Source organism: Hyperolius riggenbachi, chromosome 4 (assembly GCF_040937935.1).
Source record: "Hyperolius riggenbachi isolate aHypRig1 chromosome 4, aHypRig1.pri, whole genome shotgun sequence".
Lineage (NCBI taxonomy): Eukaryota > Metazoa > Chordata > Amphibia > Anura > Hyperoliidae > Hyperolius > Hyperolius riggenbachi.
The window spans coordinates 27,315,727-27,335,947 of record NC_090649.1 but is presented as its reverse complement, the minus strand read 5'-3'; the positions used below and the strand labels follow the sequence as shown (position 1 = coordinate 27,335,947).

General features: G+C 48.5%; 1 protein-coding gene across 2 annotated transcripts in view; it reads right to left on the bottom strand.

Moving 5' to 3' along the window:
* LOC137571143 (DNA (cytosine-5)-methyltransferase 3A-like) overlaps positions 1 to 20,221 on the bottom strand; it is an 80,149-nt gene that overhangs the window by 6,456 nt on the left and 53,472 nt on the right. For both annotated transcript variants that reach the window (XM_068279899.1, XM_068279901.1), the window contains exons 11-17: positions 20,020 to 20,099; positions 19,142 to 19,254; positions 13,219 to 13,402; positions 9,601 to 9,685; positions 9,289 to 9,434; positions 6,682 to 6,772; positions 1,576 to 1,724 (exon numbers count right to left, since the gene is read on the bottom strand). In XM_068279899.1, coding sequence (XP_068136000.1) covers positions 1,576 to 1,724; positions 6,682 to 6,772; positions 9,289 to 9,434; positions 9,601 to 9,685; positions 13,219 to 13,402; positions 19,142 to 19,254; positions 20,020 to 20,099 — 848 coding nt within the window. The remainder of the gene's footprint in view (positions 1 to 1,575; positions 1,725 to 6,681; positions 6,773 to 9,288; positions 9,435 to 9,600; positions 9,686 to 13,218; positions 13,403 to 19,141; positions 19,255 to 20,019; positions 20,100 to 20,221) is intronic.

Below are 20,221 nucleotides of genomic sequence, written 5' to 3'. Positions count from 1 at the left end.
ACCACCCCCTGCCTGGCTTCATTTCATGACACCACCTCCTGCTCGACATCATATAATGTCACCACCTCCTGACTGGCCTCATGTAATGACTCCACCTCCTGCCTGGTACCATATAAAACCTCCTGCCTGGCTTCATGTAATGACTTCACCTCTTGCCTGGCACCATATAATGGCACCATCTCCTGCCCGGCATCATGTAATGTCACCACCTCCTGACTGCCTTCATGTCATGACTCCACCTCCTGCCTGGCATCATATAATGGCACCATCTCCTGCCCGGCATCATATAATGTCACCACCTCCTGACTGCCTTCATGTCATGACTCCACCTCCTGCCTGGCATCATATAATGGCACCATCTCCTGCCCGGCATCATATAATGTCACCACCTCCTGACTGCCTTCATGTCATGACTCCACCTCCTGCCTGGCACCATATAATGGCACCACCTCCTGCCCAGCATCATGTAATGTCATCACCTCCTGACTGGCTTCATGTAATGTCATCACTTCCTGTGTACCTTCTATTTTCCAGCTTCATGAAATGGTGCCGTGACGTCCCCTGTTGACTTTATATACCACATACTCTGTCTAATGTAATAATGTAATCTATTATTACCAGACATCATGTAGGGGCACCATCTCCTGCCTGACATCATGTAATGGCTCCACTTTAGCCTGCCTCCATATACTGGCACCATCTCCTGCCTGGTCTAATGGTATGGTACCATGATACAACTGGCTTCATGCAATCATACACCATCTCTGGCATGAAATCATGTACTGTAACCATCTACTGCCTGGCTTATTTCAATGCCACCATCACCTTCACGGCATAATGAAATGGCACCATCTAAAGATTAACATTATGTTGTAGCACCATGGCATAACATAATGTCACAACCTCCTTCCTTCTCTCATATAACGGCACTACCTCAAGCCTGAAATCATGTCCTGGCATCATTGCCTCCATGGCACCATGCAATATCACCATCCCCCAGATGACATAATGGCATAGTAATACCTCATGGATGGTATAATGTAATGATGCTTCCTCCTGTATAGCATAATGTAAGGGGGTAACCTCCTGTACAGTATAACATAGTGGGGTCACCTCCCGTCAGGGCCGGATTTCCCACAGGGCACTGTAGACACGTGCGTACAGGCGCCTGAAGGTGGAAAGGTGGCTCACTTCCATCCTTGAGCACCTCCCTCTCTCCTTCTCTATGCAGAGTCCCGAGCTGACTGTAAATGAGAGGTTACTCCCCCTGCGCTCGGCATTCCACTGGCGAGATCTCCCATCAGTTGGGGACTCCTCTAGCTACTTAATATTAAGGGTACTTCTGGCTACCTAATGCTAAGGGACATCTCTAGCTACTTGTGAGGGACAAGAGAAGTAAGGGAGAAGTGACAGCTGGGACATATTTGGTGGGGGTTTGTAAGTCCATGGAGGGTGAAGTCTAGGGTGTCAGGACATCTGTGCCTGCAGGCTCCTGTGGTGTAAATCCAGGTCTGCCTCCTGTATAGTGTAATGTAATGGGGGTCACCTCCTAGGTGGCCAGTGATTCTCTCTTACCTCCAAATGGTTGCTGATGACCCTCTTGAATGACTTCTCCATGGACACCACATTCTCATAGAACCAGAAGAATGGTTCCTGCTCCCCTGGCTTCGGCCGTACTTTGATCAACAAGCGGGGAAAATCAAAGAACAGCTGCCCACTTCCCTCTAATAGGAAAGAGAATCATTTAGAATTTTCTGGTGACTGGTACACTGCATCCCTCACTTTACAGGCCAATATATTCTATAGTATACGTTTTCTGCAATTTGTATTTCCTCTCATTCCCTTATTTTTCTCATATTTATCATGCTTCCCTTTGCTGATCGCATTTGACGTCCATCTTTTCCTATTTCCCCGGATGTTGTGGCTTACATTCAATGAATTATATCACAGGAAAATGATTAGCAGAATAACTTTAAAGAGAACTCGAGGTGTGTTTAAAGAATGTTATCTGCATACAGAGGCTTGATCTGCCTATACAGCCCAGCCTCTGTTGCTATGCCAAACCCCACTAAGGTCCCCCTGCACTCTGCAATCCCTCATAAATCACAGCCGTGCTGTGAGGCTGTGTTTACATCTGTAGTGTCAGTCTCAGCTGCTCCCCCGCCTCCTGCATAGCTCCGGTCCCTGCCCCCATCCCTTCCCTCCAATCAGCAGGGAGGGAAGGGATGCAGGCGGGGACCGGAGTTCTGCAGGAGGCGGGGAGAGCCGCAGACTGACACTATAGAGATAAACACAGCCAGCTCTGACAAGCTGTTTGTCAGCAGTGCTGGCTGTGATTTATGAGGGATTGCAGAGTGCAGGGGGACCTTAGGGGGGTTTGGGATAGCAACAAAGGCTGGGCTGTATAGGCAGATCCAGCCTCTGTATGCAGATAATATTCTTCAAACCCACCTCGGGTTCTCTTTAATTTGGTCATAATTGTCATCTATGCAAGACGAATGAGAAAAAACAGTACAACAAGCTAGAGCCCTGTGCAGGTCTAATTTTTCAGACCCGCACCCGACCCACACCTGCAGCCCTACTACCCGCACCCGACCCACACCTGCAGCCCTACTACCCGCACCCGTCCCACACCTGCAGCCCCACTACCCGCACCCGACCCACACCTGCAGCCCCACTACCCGCACCCGTCCCACACCTGCAGCCCCACTACCCACACCCGTCCCACACCTGCAGCCCCACTACCCGCACTCGAACCACACCTGCAGCCCCACTACCCGCACCCATCCCACACCTGCAGCCCCACTACCCGCACCCGTCCCACACCTGCAGCCCCAATACCCGCACCCGTCCCACACCTGCAGCCCCACTACCCGCACCTGACCCACACCTGCAGCCCCACTACCCGCACCCGACCCACACCTGCAGCCCCACTACCCGCACCCGTCCCACACCTGCAGCCCCACTACCCGCACCCGTCCCACACCTGCAGCCCCACTACCTGCACCCGACCCACACCTGCAGCCCCACTACCTGCACCCGACCCACACCTGCAGCCCCACTACCCGCACCCGACCCACACCTGCAGCCCCACTACCCGCACCCGGGTTACTTTTGACTAAATGATGACTAAATTATCTCATGCTCGCTTGCTTTCACTACCTGCGACCTGACCCGCACCTGCAGGCTGCAACCTGACCTGTAACCCGATTAGAATCAAAACGGGTACCCGAACCCGACCTGACCCGATGCAGGCCTCTACAACGAGCTTTACAATAATTGCTTTATTGAAAATAATTTAGATCCTTCTACAAAACACTGTCCAACATCTTAACAATACAAGCCAAGCGAACACATAGATCTACTGCAATTCCACCCTCCCAATGAGGCTTAGCCTAGGCTGTGATGTCACCCAGCCTGCCCCAGAGCACTCTGGTGCATACATATGTGTACGCTGCCGGTCAGAAGGGCTCAGGGAGAGCCGAATGACGGCTCGCCCTGCTGTTGCTCAAATCCCTGTCGGTGTAAAATACTATCCCCCTTCTGAGTTGTCGTAACTCGGAGAAGGATGTAATTTGGGGTCCGGCGATCGATGGGGCCCCAAATTACCCTTACATGCCCCGCACAGTGTAACATTAGTTTTGGCGTTTGGCGCTAAGCAATGTGCACCAAAACCACCTGAGTCACTCTGGGAGACCAGGGCCCAAATACAGTACAATATATTCACTTTTTCTCCTGAGTTTTGTCCTAGGAGACAATTTTGCATCTTCAATTTAAAATAATATTTAGCACTTTGTAATGGAAAAAAGTACCCAAAAGTAGGTGAAAAATGACTGTTAAAATTATTTTGAATACTTGTTTGCTTGCTGGTGGTTTAAAGGCATTTTATTTGAAGTTGTGAGAGTATCACCTAGGAGAAAACTCAGGTGAAAAAGTGACTTGCATATGGGCCCAGGTGTTTTTACCTGCCCACTAAACAGAGAAAACTGGAAAATAAAACATCCCACATGTAAATTAGGGCAACATAAGAATTTGCGATGGGCAAGCATTGACTAAATAATTTCAAAATGACCATTTTAAAAAATAAGCAACTTTATTCATTAAGTTATATTCAAAGTTCCTGTTTAACATTATAGAGTCTTAAAGAGACACTGAAGTGAAAAAAAAATGATGATATTATGATTTGTATGTGTAGCACAGCTAAGAAAAAAAACATTAAGATCAGATACATCAGTCTAATTGTTTCCAGTACAGGAAGAGGTAAGAAACTCCAGTCGTTATCTCTATGCAAAAAAGCTATTAAGCTCTCCGACTAAGTTAGTCTTGGAGAGGGCTGTTATCTGACTTTTATTATCTCAACTGTAATTGAACTGTTTACTTTTCCTGTGCTGGAGGAGAGGTCATTAGTTCACAGACTGCTCTGAAAGACTCATTTTGAATGCAGAGTGTTGTGTAATCTGCACATAATATAGGATGATGCAATGTTAGAAAAAACACTATATACCTGAAAATAAAAATATGAGAATATTTTCTTTGCTGCTAATCTTCTAGTAATTATTCATAGTACACAACCAATTCATTATATCATATATTTTTTTTCGCTTCAGTGTCTCTTTAAAGTCAATGGGTACCGCTATAAAAAAAAAAAGTCAGATACTCACCTAAGGAGAGGGAAGGCTCGGTCCTAATGAGCCTTCCCTCTCCTCTCCTGGTGCCCTCGGTGCTGCGCTGGCTCCCCCGTTCGCGTCTGCCGCCGCAGGGACTTCGGAGGTCTTCGGGAGCACTCGGGCTCGCGCGTACAACGTACGTGTGAGTGCGTCATAGAGGGCGCTCGCACATGCGTAGTATGGAGCGGCCGCGTCATCGGGAGCCCGAGTGCTCCCGAAGGCTTCCGAAAGCTCCCTTCGGCATGCGGAAGTGGCAGTATTTGACCGAACTGGTCGAATACTGCCACGGGGGATCCTGCGCGGGACCGGGCACCGGGAGAGGGAAGGCTCATTAGGACCGAGCCTTCCCTCTCCTTAGGTAAGTATCTGACTTTTTCTTTTTTGAAACGGTAAACATTCACTTTAACTAGTTTCTGCATCTTGTGCTGTATATCTACCTCCCTCAGGACTTCATCTTAAGTCCCAGGGACGTAGATATTCGTCTATCACCTCTACATGTTCCCCGCTCACTCCCACATTCGTTCTCACCACCGCCCGCTAGTGGGGAGATCAATGGATGGGAACGCAGTTCCAAGTCCCCGTGTCAATGATCGCCAGCATCAATGAGATGCCTGCGTTCATTGTAACAAACAAAGTAACACATACATACAATAGTGTTACCCTACTCACAGAAGATTATGTGTGAGGACATCTTGTGGCCAAATAGTAAAATTACACCTACATATATTTTTTCCTAATAAAAAGACCTACACATACTATTAAAATGAACCTCTTACCTTCCACACTCTCCCACAGTTGCCCACATAAAACATTGTCATAAAAAAAGACAATTACAAAAATGTACATAAATAGTTACCTTAGGGACTGAACTTTTGAATATGTGTGTCAAGAGGGTATATTAATGTTATTTTTGCCACTTTGGGCTTGTAATTAGTGATGGATGCAAAACTGAAAAATTGCACTTTATTTCCAAATAAAATATTGGCGCCATACATTGTACTAGGGAAATATTTTAAATGCTGCAATAACCGGGATACATGGGCAAATAAAATGTGTAGGTTTTATCCACAGTAGAACGTTTTATTTTAAAACATATAATGGGTAAAAACTGAGAATTAATGATTTTTCTCCATTTCTTTCTTATTATTCCTGTTAAAATGCATTTATAATAAAATAATTCTTAGCATAATGTACCAACCAAAGAAAACCTAATTGGTGGAAAAAACAAACAAACAATGTATGTATAGATCATTTTGTTGTGATAAGTAGTGATTCAACTATTGGCGAATGAAAGGAAGAAGCGCTGAAAGGTAAAAATTGTTCTGGTCCTTAAAGTGTACAAAGATGGTACACTGGTTGAAAAATCAATAAAATAGTTTTTCAAAAAAAGAGATGGTACACTGGCCATTATTTATACTTACCGGGGGCTTCCTCCAGCCCCATGATCCCTCACCGTCCTCTTCAACCCTTCCGTTCTAGCGCTCCGAACCCCCGGTAATCCAGTCAGTCATTTCCTTCTGCACATGTGTGGCTTGGCTGCGCGCGTGCCCCTGCCACGCTCTCATCCTCTGGAACATCCTGCGCCTGTGCAATGCTACTGCGCAGGTGCAGATTGCTCCAGGGGATGGGAACGGGACAAGGGGTGCATGCCCGGCTGAGCATGCGCAGAAGGCCGCAACTGTCCAGATTACCAGGAGTTATAGCGGCAGAACGAAGGGGCCGAGGAGGACAGTGAGGGAGGCCCCTGTCCTCATGGGGCTGGAGGAAGCCCTGGGTAAGTATAAATAAGGGCTAGCAAACCATCTCTGGTTTCCTTTAAGGGAAAAAAATCCTCAGTGGTGAACTAGTTAATAACTGCAGAGCTCGTTGCAATCTACAGACTATGGAACTGATGACTGTATATATTTACCCGAAGAGTCATTATTGTCCACAAACCACCAAACCCAGTGAAGTGCAAATCTAGTGTCCAATCACGGCACAATGGAAGAGTTATTGTTTTCAGTAGCTCACGTACCATAAAGGCCTTTCCGGTAGGGATTCGCCACAGAGAGGTCGTTACATGGGCTTCCTCCAATCAGCAAGTTGAAAGGTCCCCATTCTTGGATCTGTGAAGACGAAGCAGAGACCAATTTGATGAAAAGACTATTGCACTGAAAACTGGGGATGGTCATTGAGATGCATCAGAGTCGACGCAGAATGTTTTGTGCAAATGTACGCAGCTTGAGAATAGACCAGCTTACCAAAGCCAAGGTGGGATTCAATTGGTCCATTTTCAAGCTACATAAACTAGCACAAAAAAGTCTGCATAGAAACTACTGCAGAATACTGACGATCTCTACTGATAAAGCAATTTCCTCAATGTCCCGAAGATACAGGGGCCCGTCATAGCTGTCATCATTGTGGTCATACTAAAAGGTGAAGGGAATCATGTTGGCCTCTTGGGAAGCGGTCATGGCTGCCATGCTCGTGAATTGACCCTATATGAGTCACCTGTAAGTGAGGGTAACCATGTGGTCAGGGGAAGTAAATGTTGTGGAACCCCATAATATGCAGTTAACTCCTCCCTTCCCTCCCCCCGCGCAACACGGAGCAGGGTCGGTTCAAGCTCCAATTGGGCCCTGGGGAGAAGGTACCCTGCCCCTTCCCCCAGAAAATTCAACCCTCCGGGGCCTCCAGGTTGTTCTCCCAGGGACTTCTGCATGATTTGTGGCGGCACTGTAACTCACCTGTCCCAGCGTGCTGCTCCGCCCCTGCTCCCCATGTTCATCTCTACTGGCTGCCTTCTCTCAGTGACCTGGCGCAAGATATGCATAATGACGTGATGGATAGAGAGGCAGCTAACGGGGGATGAAGATAAGGAGCAGGGACAGAGGCAGCATGCTGGGACAGTATAGTTGCAACCCTACTAAAAATAATGCAGGGGCCCCAGACAGCAAAAGTCAGGGGGAGACCTTGGGGGGGTGTGTCAAAGTCGGGGGACCCTTGTAGCACTCGGGAGCCCTAGGGCAAATGTCCCCTTTGCCTTACTGGTAGCACTGGCCTGACAGGGAGGACATTGTGCCTCTTTCAAACAACATTCCATGTGGAAAAAAATTGGTCACTAAGCGGACTATAAATAATAAATAAGAAAAAAAAAATGTTGTCATTCTCAATGAACCGAGCTCCCATTCAGCAATACTCCGGTGCCAAAGAAAAAGAACGAGGACTCTCTTAGGAAATGTGGGTGCACCAGGCGCCGAGCGACGCTCAGACAGTACATTAGGCACCATCAAAACACAGAGCCCAAATTACTATAATAACAGCGTAATTTGGCCGCCCCAATAGCTGGTAGCCAGATTATATCTTACGGTGCCGGGACTTGCAGGTGCATGTTGAGACATTTTACAGCTTTACCCTGCGCACACATTTCCTGGAGCCTTAATTACATGTATACTTCTTAGGACCCCACTAACCTGCCTTTATAGCTCTACATTAAAGAGGCACTCTGGGTCCCGTCACACTGTGTCCATTGCCTCACTGTAACGCATACTTTAATTGTACTGTTATCCTCACTGTATAGTCACACCGCAACTCTAAAGCTAAGTACACACGGACCAATCTGCAACCTGATTATCATCTGACTTGTCTGTTGGACGATAATCAGGCATGTGTACGCGTGCAAACAACTTGATCAGCAACTGATAACAGGCCCAATCCAACCGTTGAATCTATGTTGGTCTGATATCGTGCAGTTGGTGCATGTGTACAAGTTGTTTGAAAGACTTTGCACTTGTTTTAAATGTGTAGTCCGTCAGTCCTCTTGCGTGCGCAGTATGTTAATTGAGTTGGTTGTTTAGCCGTCTAGGCGTGTGGCTCGTCAGGTTGTGTGGTTTTTCATGTTGGTCATGTGGTTGTGTGCATGTTGGGCGTGTGTATGAGCCTTAACTCACGATGCTACTTTTCGGCTCTGCTGCTTTACAATCTTAGCATCTCATAATGTTACATTGTCTCCTACACATAAGCAATTTCCTACCATCCCAATAATAACTGCAGCTGATCTGTAGACACATACAGCTGCTAGAGTATAGTCCCGGCCCTTCCTGCACACTAATTCAACCCCACACTATTATTAGAGGATGAAACGTGCAAAGAGATACCACCATTGCCAAGGAGGTGGGTGGGGAAAACAGGGGCAGCTGAACCATAGCCTCATATGGCATGGAGTATAGTCACCCCCTCTTTCCTTAAGAGAACAAGGGTGCTCAAACACAAGCCGAGCCAATAAGCAATAATATTATTTTTCCCACCTACTCTTTTGTGATTGGTGGAGTCTCCTTGCTTCCTCATTTCCTGTCATTTGTGTGAGGCAGAATTAGCATATGTGGTTTACACGCAGACCAGCGTCCAGCGATGGATGGGTCATGTTCACTCATTTGCATCACAGGTAAGTGTATGTATCTTTTACACTATGTAAGAGGGTAAAAAACTGGGGCTCACTGTCCTGGCGAAGCACCCCTTCGGTGGGTGCGAAACGGTTGTCGAATTCTGTGCATCTTGCTGATTCCTCCTTCTCCCATGTGGACATTGTCATTAGCTTATGCTGTTTTAAAGTTGTTCTATCAAAGTTACATGTGTCACTAACCTGTCTTCGGGTGATGCTCCGCACGTCCCCTACATGGGTGATCTCACCGGGATGCCGTGTCTTACCCACTGTGATGGCCGCCTCACTCACCTCTGACGCATAGTAGCAATGTATATCGATGCCCAAACTTTTTAGCACCAACAAACCTGCATTGGCAGAGAAGGAAGTATGGTTGTTATAAGGGTGTAAATTCTGTGTCAGATGACAGCTAATTTGCCAACCCAGCACCATTCAGATGTGGTGAAAGCTGACCAACATCTGTAAATTAGTATTCAGAACTTGCTTGGGTTGAATATCGGATTGTTAACTCACCGGTGGAAAGTCCATCAAACAAGGACAAAACCCGAATCGGCTTCCTCATGTTTGTGGGGATTGGCAGGTACAGGGGAGGAGGATCCTGGGAAATAAAGACAGGTTGAATCAGTATTTTTCATTTCCATCCAAGGGGCCATACCATCATATCAAGGAGAAGCTTTGTAGACTTTTCTTTGAAAGTTAGTGGTGTTCTTGCAGGTCTATCCTTTTCATGACTCACTAAACTGGAAAAATTGTGAAGCTTCCAGTTTTCCTGCTTTTTCCAGGTCAGTGGATGCAAAGTTAGGAAACCAAAAACACATCTAATAGCTAAGGAACCAGAAGATCTATGAGTACCAGTGAGTAATACCAAGGCATGGTGGGATCTTTAGCTCAGTTATGGGGGCTGTTTCAGATAATGTTGACACCTTAGAAAGAAGTCATGGACATGCAGTGGTCCATCACAATCTATAGTTTTTATCGGTTAATTCTATAAAATGATGAAATAGAGTTTTCCACTATACTTGATCAGGAATGTGATCAAATTTTCTAAAAAAAAAAAAAAATCGCTTGAGATTTGCTGAGCAAAAGAAAAGTTTCATTCAGCTTCTTCTATGCAATCGTAGTTGTAGCACGTATGATTACCTTACATTATCTTAACTATGCAAACCAATTTCACAAAATCAATGCAGCATACAACACCACATAACAACAACAAATAACATTTGTAGAGCGCTTTTCTCCCGAAGGACTCAAAGCACATAAGCATAGCTCAGACCAATGATTGGTTGATTGGTAAGTCGTGGTACAGAGGAAGTATTCAGTAACTCCTGAAATGCCAGGCTAAACAGGTGGCTTTTCAGTCTGGATTTGAATAGCTCCAGGGATGCTGCTGTCTTTACTGGGTATGGTAGGGAGTTCCAAAGAGTAGGGGCAGCATGACAGAAAGCTCAGTCTCCAAAGGTTTTGAGGTGCACTCTGGGAGTAGTGATGGGCGAACAGTGTTCGCCACTGTTCGGGTTCGCCCGGATTTTGGCCTGTTCGGGTTCGGTTCGGCACCCCCCGAACACCTCATGGTGTTCGGGAGGGTGCTCGGGCACGCTGCCCGAACCCGATCAGGCCTTCTGTGTTCGGCCGAACACAGTCGTGTCCGGCCGAACAAAGCCCCCTATAGAGTCCCAGCATAAAGGGAAAGCATGCCCCGAGTGCGGGGGGGGGGGGGGTCAGAAATGCCCCCCACCCCTCCCCGCTAAGCTCTCCCTTCTGCTGGACCCTATAAAATGAAATAGAATTCCCCCAAAGTACCTGTAGCAGGCTGGCAGGAAGAGGACAGGAAGCGGGCAGCCGGCGATCACAGGCGCTAGTACCATCTGGTACTTCCGCCCTCTCTCTGACGCACTTCCTGTTTACATTTGTAAGTCGCGTCAAGAGAGAACAGAAGTACCGCGATGACGCGTACGAGGGTACGTGTCAGATGACGCGTACCCTCGTACGCGTCATCGCGGTACTTCTGCTCTCTCTTGACGCGACTTACAAATGTAAACAGGAAGTGCGTCAGAGAGAGGGCGGAAGTACCAGATGGTACTAGCGCCTGTGATCGCCGGCTGCCCGTTTCCTGTCCTCTTCCTGCCAGCCTGCTACAGGTACTTTGGGGGACTTCTATTTCATTTTATAGGGTCCAGCAGAAGGGAGAGCTTAGCGGGGAGGGGTGGGGGGCATTTCTGACCCCCCCCCCCCGCACTCGGGGCATGCTTTCCCTTTATGCTGGGACCCTATAGGGGCCCCAAAGGGACATGTTCGGGTTGGGTTCGGGGTTCGGCCCGAACATGCCGAATATCGGGGGCATGTTCGGCCGAACCCCCCCGAACCCGAACATCTGGATGTTCGCCCATCACTATCTGGGAGTGACCAAGTTTATGGAACCTGCTGATCTGAGTTTGAGAGAGGTGTGGCGCAGCTTCAGCAAGTCCTTCATGTATCCAGGGCCCAAACTGCGCAGTGATTTAAATGTCAGCAGTCCAATCTTGAAGAGTATTCTCAATTTTACTGGTAGCCAGTGCAGCATACCAGTGAAAAGCCTTAAAAAATTGAGCAGATTCTTTTGGTAGGCCCCACACTACAAAGCTCTGGTAAGTAGTGTTGGGGTTTGCACTCAGGATCCTGCATTCAGAAACCCGAATTATGGCAAACACGGCACTTCAGCACCCAGGCTGGTGGACAGGGTCCCGGGGTTGTGGTCCACGTTGCTCTTCACATGACTCCGGTACTTCCTCTGTGACATGAAGGGTGGCGTGAGCTGCATGTGAGTAACCTACCTGTACCCGCGTCCACGGCGCTGGAATGCGGTGTTCATCATAGTTCGGGTTTCGGATTGCAGTATCCTGAATTCAAACACCAAAACTACTGGTAAGATTTAATTTAATTGTATGGTGTGTGGCCAACTTAAAGGAAAGGTTCAGGGAAACCTGTAAAAAAATAAAAATCCCTATCCACTTACCTGGGGCTTCCTCCAGCCCGTGGCAGGCAGGAGGTGCCCTCGCCGCCGCTCCAGAGGCTTCCGGTCGTCTTCGGTGGCCGACCCGACCTGGCCAGGCCGGCTGCCAGGTCGGGCTCTTCTGCGCTCCAAGGACGGGCTCTTCTGCGTCCCACGCGGGCGCGCTGATGTCATCGGACGTCCTCCGGGCTGTACTGCGCAGGCGCAGTAGTTCTGCGCATGCGCAGTACAGCCCGGAGGACGTCCGATGACGTCAGCGCGCCCGCGTGGGACGCAGAAGAGCCCGTCCTTGGAGCGCAGAAGAGCCCGACCTGGCAGCCGGCCTGGCCAGGTCGGGTCGGCCACCGAAAACGACCGGAAGCCTCTGGAGCGGCGGCGAGGACACCTCCTGCCTGCCACGGGCTGGAGGAAGCCCCAGGTAAGTGGATAGGGATTTTTATTTTTTTACAGGTTTCCCTGAACCTTCCCTTTAAAGAGGAACTCCAGTGAAAATAAATAAAAAAAAGTGCTTCATTTTTACAAAAATGATGTATAAATGATTTAATCAGTGTTTGCCCATAGTAAAATCTTTCCTCTCCCTGATTTACATTCTGACATTTAACACATGGCGATATTGTTACTGCTGGCAGGTGATGTCAGTGGAAGGAGATGCTGCTTGCTCTTTTGGAAGTTGGAAAGCACTTTAAACAGTTATATCCCACAATGCAATGAAGTTAACAGACAGGAAAGCTGTCAGGACCATGGTCCTGACATCACACTGTGGGAGGGGTTTCACCACAAAATCAGCCATACAGCGCCCCCTGATGAACCGTTTGAGAAAAGGAAAATATTTCTCATGAGAAAGGGGTAATCAGCTACTAATTGGGATGAAGTTCAATGCTTGGTCATTGTTTCTCTTTAAGAGGCACCATACAAACTGCCAGACTGGCATCACTTGGCAGCTGGACAATGTCTGGTGGCTGGATGGTCAGGTCAGTTACCCATTCAGCAGAGCAGGAGATTCTGTGCTGCTCAGAAATTTGACACATGTGCAAATCCCAGTTTGAAAGGAAACATGGATCAAATATGTGTATGGGCTTGTTAGATTTGTAGCTGTTCAGTTATAAACTGGCAACTGGCTTATTACTGGTCACATGACTTACATAGTCCTGATCATGCTTGCTAGTCAGCAGAGCCTGGAGGCGGGACTGCCAGTCGTGACGTATTTGCAGCAGGCCAGTGAGCGGTGTCGGGCGGCACAGGTAGCACCTCCAGGGGTCTTGCCGTCTGGCCTCCTCCGCGCAGCCCTTCCCTTCCAGTAACTCCACACAGTCCACGCAGAAACATCTGAGGGAGAGCAGACAAGCTGATGAATCAGGAGCAGTGCAAAAACAGGGGCATTAGTGGTGCAGTTACTCCAAGCAACTTATCTGGCTAAGCTGTGAAATGAAACAAGGATTCTGATTGGTTGTTCTAAACAACAGCTTCCGCTTTGCTCTTATTGTTTTGACATCTTTTATAAATTTCATGCCTCCCAACTTTTCTATAGAAGAAAAAGGGACACTTAAAGAGAATCTGTATTGTTAAAATCGCACAAAAGTAAACATACCAGTGCGTTAGGGGACATCTCCTATTACCCTCTGTCACAATTTCGCCGCTCCTCGCCGCATTAAAAGTGGTTAAAAACAGTTTTAAAAAGTTTGTTTATAAACAAACAAAATGGCCACCAAAACAGGAAGTAGGTTGATGTACAGTATGTCCACCATAGAAAATACATTCATACACAAGCAGGCTGTATACAGCCTTCCTTTTTAATCTCAAGAGATCATTTGTGTGTTTTTTTCCCCCTGCAGCTATCTTCCACTGAAGTGTCAGGCTGTTTCTTCCTGCAGAGTGCAGACAGCTGCGCCTGTATGTAATTCCTCAGTATGTGAAAGCCCAGCCAGCTCAGAGGAGGATTTATCCAGCTTGTAAAAGATAATAGAGCAGAGAGAAGCTGTACTAATCTAAATAACACACAGGCAGTGTGCATAAAGGGGCCAGGAGGAGGGAGATGCATCACAGAACCACAACACTGAAGAACTGGGCAGCCTTCCAGACACAGGCTGACAAGTCTGACAAGAGAGAGATAAGTTGATTTATTACAGAGATGGTGATAGTAGAACGTGCTGCAGTAAGCCAGAACACATTAGAATAGCTTTTGGAAGTTGTAGGATGATAAAAAAGAGGATGCAATTTTTGTTACGGAGTCTCTTTAAGCCACCCTCCTAATCACGCCCCCAACACACCCCTAATTACGCATTCAACAAAGATTTGCCTTCCTGTGTAAACTGAGCTTAGCATATTGGTTTATATTACATGGATATTGTTTTACATGGGGCTGTATCCATAGATGTGTTCTTCTTGTCCTCCATCTTTCTCCTGTGGCCATCTTTCTCCACAGAGGTGCTTGGCTTCCTGGCGGACATATAATAGTTTTGCTCCAATTACTGCCAGATGAAGCAGGATTGTACCTGCGAAACGTGGATTATTTTCAATAAAAGCTACTTGTTGACCAAATTCTACATAATTATGTCTAACTTTGAGGCGGTAAGTCCACCACTATCTCCTCTTTTTTAAACAGTTCTTGACCTATTTTACTGTTGTACTGTTGCCTCTGTTGTTACCTACAGTTCATAATCAGTAGTCCACCCTTGGTGGAGGGGTGCAACCCCCTTTTTCTGCTATCTACAGAGAGCAACTTTTTGAGTGGGGTCAGGACTAATCTCCCCACCAGTTTATACAGTGGTTGCCTGAGTGCTAATCCTTGTTTGCGCGTATAATGTATTCACTGTTATTACTCAACACCTGAATTATAACAAACTACACTATTGTGGGGTCTCGGTTATCGCTCTTGTGTTTTCCATGTCCTCGATTGAGGTGGCCATCTCTGAGAAGATATTCAGTATTTGGTTGGTCAAGCAAGAAATATGTTAGGCCTCTGTTGCAGAGAGAGACTCTTCAGAACCCAAATCCTGGCAGTGTGGTAGGTGTTTACATAAAGAAAGTAAGGAGTAACTACTAACTGTAGCTGGGGCATAGATTGGGGGATATGGAGGTACATCAGGGATTGAGGGCAACCACACCCTGCCACAAGGACTTCTTCACAAGTCATGTAAGGGGGATTATACCATGGACAACAGAGATCCAGATACCAGAGGAAAACCACACACCACAAGCACAAGATGTTCCTCAGAGAACAACACTGGCATTCACAGGAGGGTAGATTCCAGGCTTAGATTCCAGTGGAAAGCTATTTGGTGCTTGCTTTCTGCAGCAAAATGATCTAAGGCAACAGGCAGGGCTGCCTTGGAGTAGTTGAATTGGGCGCGAGACGTGTCATGTTTAAAAGGGCGGCTGCTATAATAGCTAGTGTCGGGGCCGCCCACTATGCGAACTGCAGCTACAAATTGCTGGCACTTAGGAGCCTGCAGTTTGCATAGTGGGCGGCCCCGGCACCCACTATCATAGAAGGAGTCCTTTTAAACAGGAGCGCCTTGACATGGGCCCATAGGGAATCGATGCTAACCTAAGAGAATGGAAAGTGTCCATTCTCAGTAGGCTGCTTGTTTGCAGAGGCGTATCTAGAGGGGTGCAGGTATGGCTGCTGCCATAGGCGCCACATCGCCCTGGGCTGATGCCGCCTGGGAGATCTTTGATGAGCCGCCACGAAAACTTTGAGGAGCCGCCCCCCCCTCCCCGAGATCTTTGATGAGCCGCCCCCCCTCCCCGAGATCTTTGATGAGCCGCCGCCCGGGCCGCCCCTTCCCCCGAGATTTTTGATGAGCCGCCCCGGGAGATCTTTGATGAGCCGCCCCCAGGCAATCTTTGAGCCGTTGTTTGATCAGCCGCCCCGCCCGGGAGATCTTTGATCAGCTGATGCCTCTCTTTGATCAGCTGAGTGGCGCTGCGGCGCGGCAGGTCATGTGATGTAGCCAGCATGGATGTCTGTGGCTCACTTTCTCTTAATGCAGGGCTGCGGGCAGCGATTTCTGCAGCCTCCTACTTCTTACCCCACAGACGGAACCCGGAACCATGGGAGCCACCACGTGCTTCTCCCGACAGCTTCTGCAGTGCAACCTATGGAGGCTGCCTGTCAGCCATCAGCTTCTGGGAGGTTCTGACCTGAGGTCAGTGCTGGTTTGATGTGGTATAGTAGGACAGGGGTGTTATGATTGGGTGATAGCCAGATATCTGATGTGCTGGGGGAAGTTGTGATGTTTGGGGGATAGCTGCTGGGGTGTGATTTGTTAGAGGGGACAGGTCGGGGAATGATGTGCTGGGGGAGGAGGGGTGGGGGGGGGTAGGGGAATGATGTACTTGGGGGGACAGGGGAGTGATGTTTGGGGGACAGCCAGGGGTTTTATGTGCTGGGGGGACAGGGGAGTGATGTTTGGGGGACAGCCAGGGGTTTTATGTGCTGGGGAGACAGGGGAGTGATGTTTGGGGGACAGCCAGGGGTTTGATGTGCTGGGGGGACACCCGGGACAGGGGAGTGATGTTTTGGGGACAGCCAGGGGTTTGATGTGCTGGGGGGACAGGGGAGTGATGTTTGGGGGACAGCCAGGGGTTTTATGTGCTGGGGGGACAGGGGAGTGATGTTTGGGGGACAGCCAGGGGTTTGATGTGCTGGGGGGACACCCGGGACAGGGGAGTGATGTTTGGGGGACAGCCAGGGGTTTGATGTGCTGGGGGGACAGGGGATTGATGTTTAAGGGAAAGCCAGGGGTTTGATGTGCTGGGGGGACAGGGGATTGATGTTTGGGGGACAGCCAGGGGTTTGATGTGCTGGGGGACAGGGGATTGATGTTTGGGGGATAGCCAGGGGTTTGATGTGCTGGGGGGACAGGGGATTGATGTTTGGGGGACAGCCAGGGGTTTGATGTGCTGGGGAGGACAGGGGATTGATGTTTGGGGGACAGCCAGGGGTTTGATGTGCTGGGGGGACAGGGGATTGATGTTTGGGGGACAGCCAGGGGTTTGATGTGCTGGGTGGACAGGGGATTGATGTTTGGGGGATAGCCAGGGGTTTGATGTGCTGGGGGGACAGGGGATTGATGTTTGGGGGACAGCCAGGGGTTTGATGTGCTGGGTGGACAGGGGATTGATGTTTGGGGGATAGCCAGGGGTTTGATGTGCTGGGGGGACAGGAGAGTGATGTTTGGGAAATGCCCAGGGGTGTGATATGTTGGGGACAGCCAGGGGTGTAATGTGCTGGGGGCGCAGGAGAGTGATGTTTGAGGGATTCCCAGGGGAGTGTAATGTTGGGGACAGCCAGGGGTGTAATGTGCTGTGGGGGGGCCGGGGAGTGATGTTTGGTTGACAGCCATAGGTGTGATGTGCTGGGGGGGCAGGAGAGTGATGTTTGGGGGATGCCCATGGGTGTGATATGTTAAGGACAGTCAGGGGTGTGATGTGCTGGGGGGCAGAGGTGTCACGTACTGGGGAGACAGGTATGACGCCCCTGTCATCCCAGCACGACTCCCCTGTCTTCCCAGCACGATACCACTGCCCCCCTTCCACATGACACCACTGTGCCCCCCCCCCCCCCCCCCGCACGACACCCCTGCACATGACACCCCTGTCTTGCAGTACATGACGTGCTGGAGGATAGAGAGGAAGGGGTGTTATGTGCTGAGGGGGATAGGGGGTTTCATGTGCTGAAGAGAGGAGAGGGTGCACAGTACCCATGGATGGTGAGCACTTCAAATGCAGAGGAAATGTTATTGGTCACTACCCACATGTAAAGTGTGCCATGCCACACTGTGTGCCCTCCCCTCTCGTTGATCGCCATTGATATGTGGTCTGTAAATAATGAAGAGCCTGAGGCAGCCAAATTACACCAATGGGGGGGGGGGGGGGGTGGGGATGGCTACTTATACTAAGGCTTCCTTAGCTACACTGGGGGAAGGGGGGTAATTATACTGGGGGCACAGGCACTTCTCACTACCTATACTGGGGGGGTGTGACAAGCTACACTGTGGCCCCCTCTGGCTACCTTAGCTGGGGGCTACTGCTGCCTATACTGGGGTGCGACTCTGGTTAATACTGGGGGAACCTCTGGTTACCTAATATGGGGGGGACCTGGCTACCTATTAGTATTCTGTCTACCTCATATATTTGGGGTACTTTTAGCTACCTAGTACTATTTGAGGGGCACTGACACATCTGTCGACCTAATACTGCTAAATAAGGGACAGCTATAGCTCCGGCTAAAACTGATATACAGGGGCACATGGCTACTTAATTCTGTCATCTGGGCAATATGGCTATTTAATTCATGTATGCAGGGCACACTTGGCTACTTAATTATTTTATCTTGACAGACCTGTCTATTTAATCTATCAGGCACCTGTCCTAGCTACTTAATAATTTTATCTGGAGCTGTGTGACTACTTATTTTATCTGGATGTTTATAGCTACTTTATATCTTAATTGGGTAGCATGTGACTTATCTGGAAGCATGTGACTATTTTTTAATTTTGATGCAGAGAATGATCACTATTGTATGTAAAAAAGGAAGGGGGGCGCAATTTAAGTTTTTGCCATGGGCGCCATATTACCCAGATACGCCACTGCTTGTTTGGCAAGATATTAAACTGCTGCTGTCTATTTGGGTACCTGCTCAGAACAAATGCTGCGATACTGATCCCAGAGCCGCAGCAGAAGCATCTCAGGCTCCCATTGGTTGCAACAGATTCATGGAAATCTTTCCTCCCCAGGAAGGAGTATCATTGGTTCCCTGAGTGGTGGACCAATGGAAATCCTCCCTGGGGACGGATGATTCCCATTGGTCTATTGTTAACCAATGAGAGCCTGGTGATTGTGATGGAGTTTGGATCGGTATACCAGCATTTCCAGCATGCAGGCACTTCGATGGACATGGGCAGCAGTGGAGGGGGGAGCATGGTAACAGGTATCGAACGGTAGCAAACCTAATGTATCGCAAGACTGGATGAAAAACTGACGCACAATGTAAAAGACTGATCAGTTTTCACAGGATCAGTGTTTCATCTGGTACCGTATCCAACCTGTGTCTTGTCTCACCTCCAACACCGGTGACTGCTACAGATGAGGATCTCATTCCCAGAACAGCAGATAGTGCAGTAGCACTGCCGCCCCTCCTCGTCCATCTGATACCCCCATGTCAGGAACCAATCCTGTACCGGAAAGACAAGGGAGGGGAGGGTAAACATGGAGCGTCAGAACTGGAAAGAGAGAGAGGGAAAGAGAGAGAGAGAGAAAGCAAATGGAAGTAAAGCATCATGGTTGTGCCTGGAGAGACATCGAGGAGGTGTAAACAGAAAAGCAAATAAGCAAAAAGGATTACAAGAAAAAGTAGTATGGAGGTACTGGGCTCAGGTCACACTTCTGCGCTACCCTGGAATTACGTTATTAATGGGATCCGTTCACAGTGTGAATTGGAATGTAATCTGACTGGAAAGCAATCGGAACATCTGGAACCTAATCTGACTGGAACACAATCGGAATGACTGGAACACAATCGGAATGACTGGAACGCAATCGGAATGACTGGAACGCAATCGAAATGACTGGAACGCAATTGCAAAGACGCGACCTGCTGCATCTTTCGGCAACCTGATCGCAATCGCTCCACACACGCAAGGGAAAGGACAAAATCATAGCCAATAGAAACAAACACAGCGTTTCTTTCGCATTCGGTTATAAAAAAAAATATGCAAAATTGGATTGTCAAAAATGAATCTTCAGACCCGGCCCCCAAGCAGGCATCTTTATCAGGAGTAAAATCGGATGAAAAACAGAATGATTTCGTATCAATGTGAATAGCGACATTTAAACAACGGTTCCCGTTTACCGCAACAGAAACGCAATGCAAAACCAGGAACAATGAGGTGTGAACTAAGCCTTAAATACCACATAACTCCATAATCCGAATACATTACCGTACATCTTTGGCAGAAGCCCCCGACAAAGAGGGGGTGTCCTCCAGTGATGTGCAAACTGCCACAGGCAATGCAAAACCCTAGAGGAGGAACATTAAACAGAACTAAATTACACAGTCATATTAAAGAGAACCTGTAACAAAATAAAGTTCCCCTCAAGGTTACTCACCTCGGGAGGGGGAAGCCTCAGGGTCCCAATGAG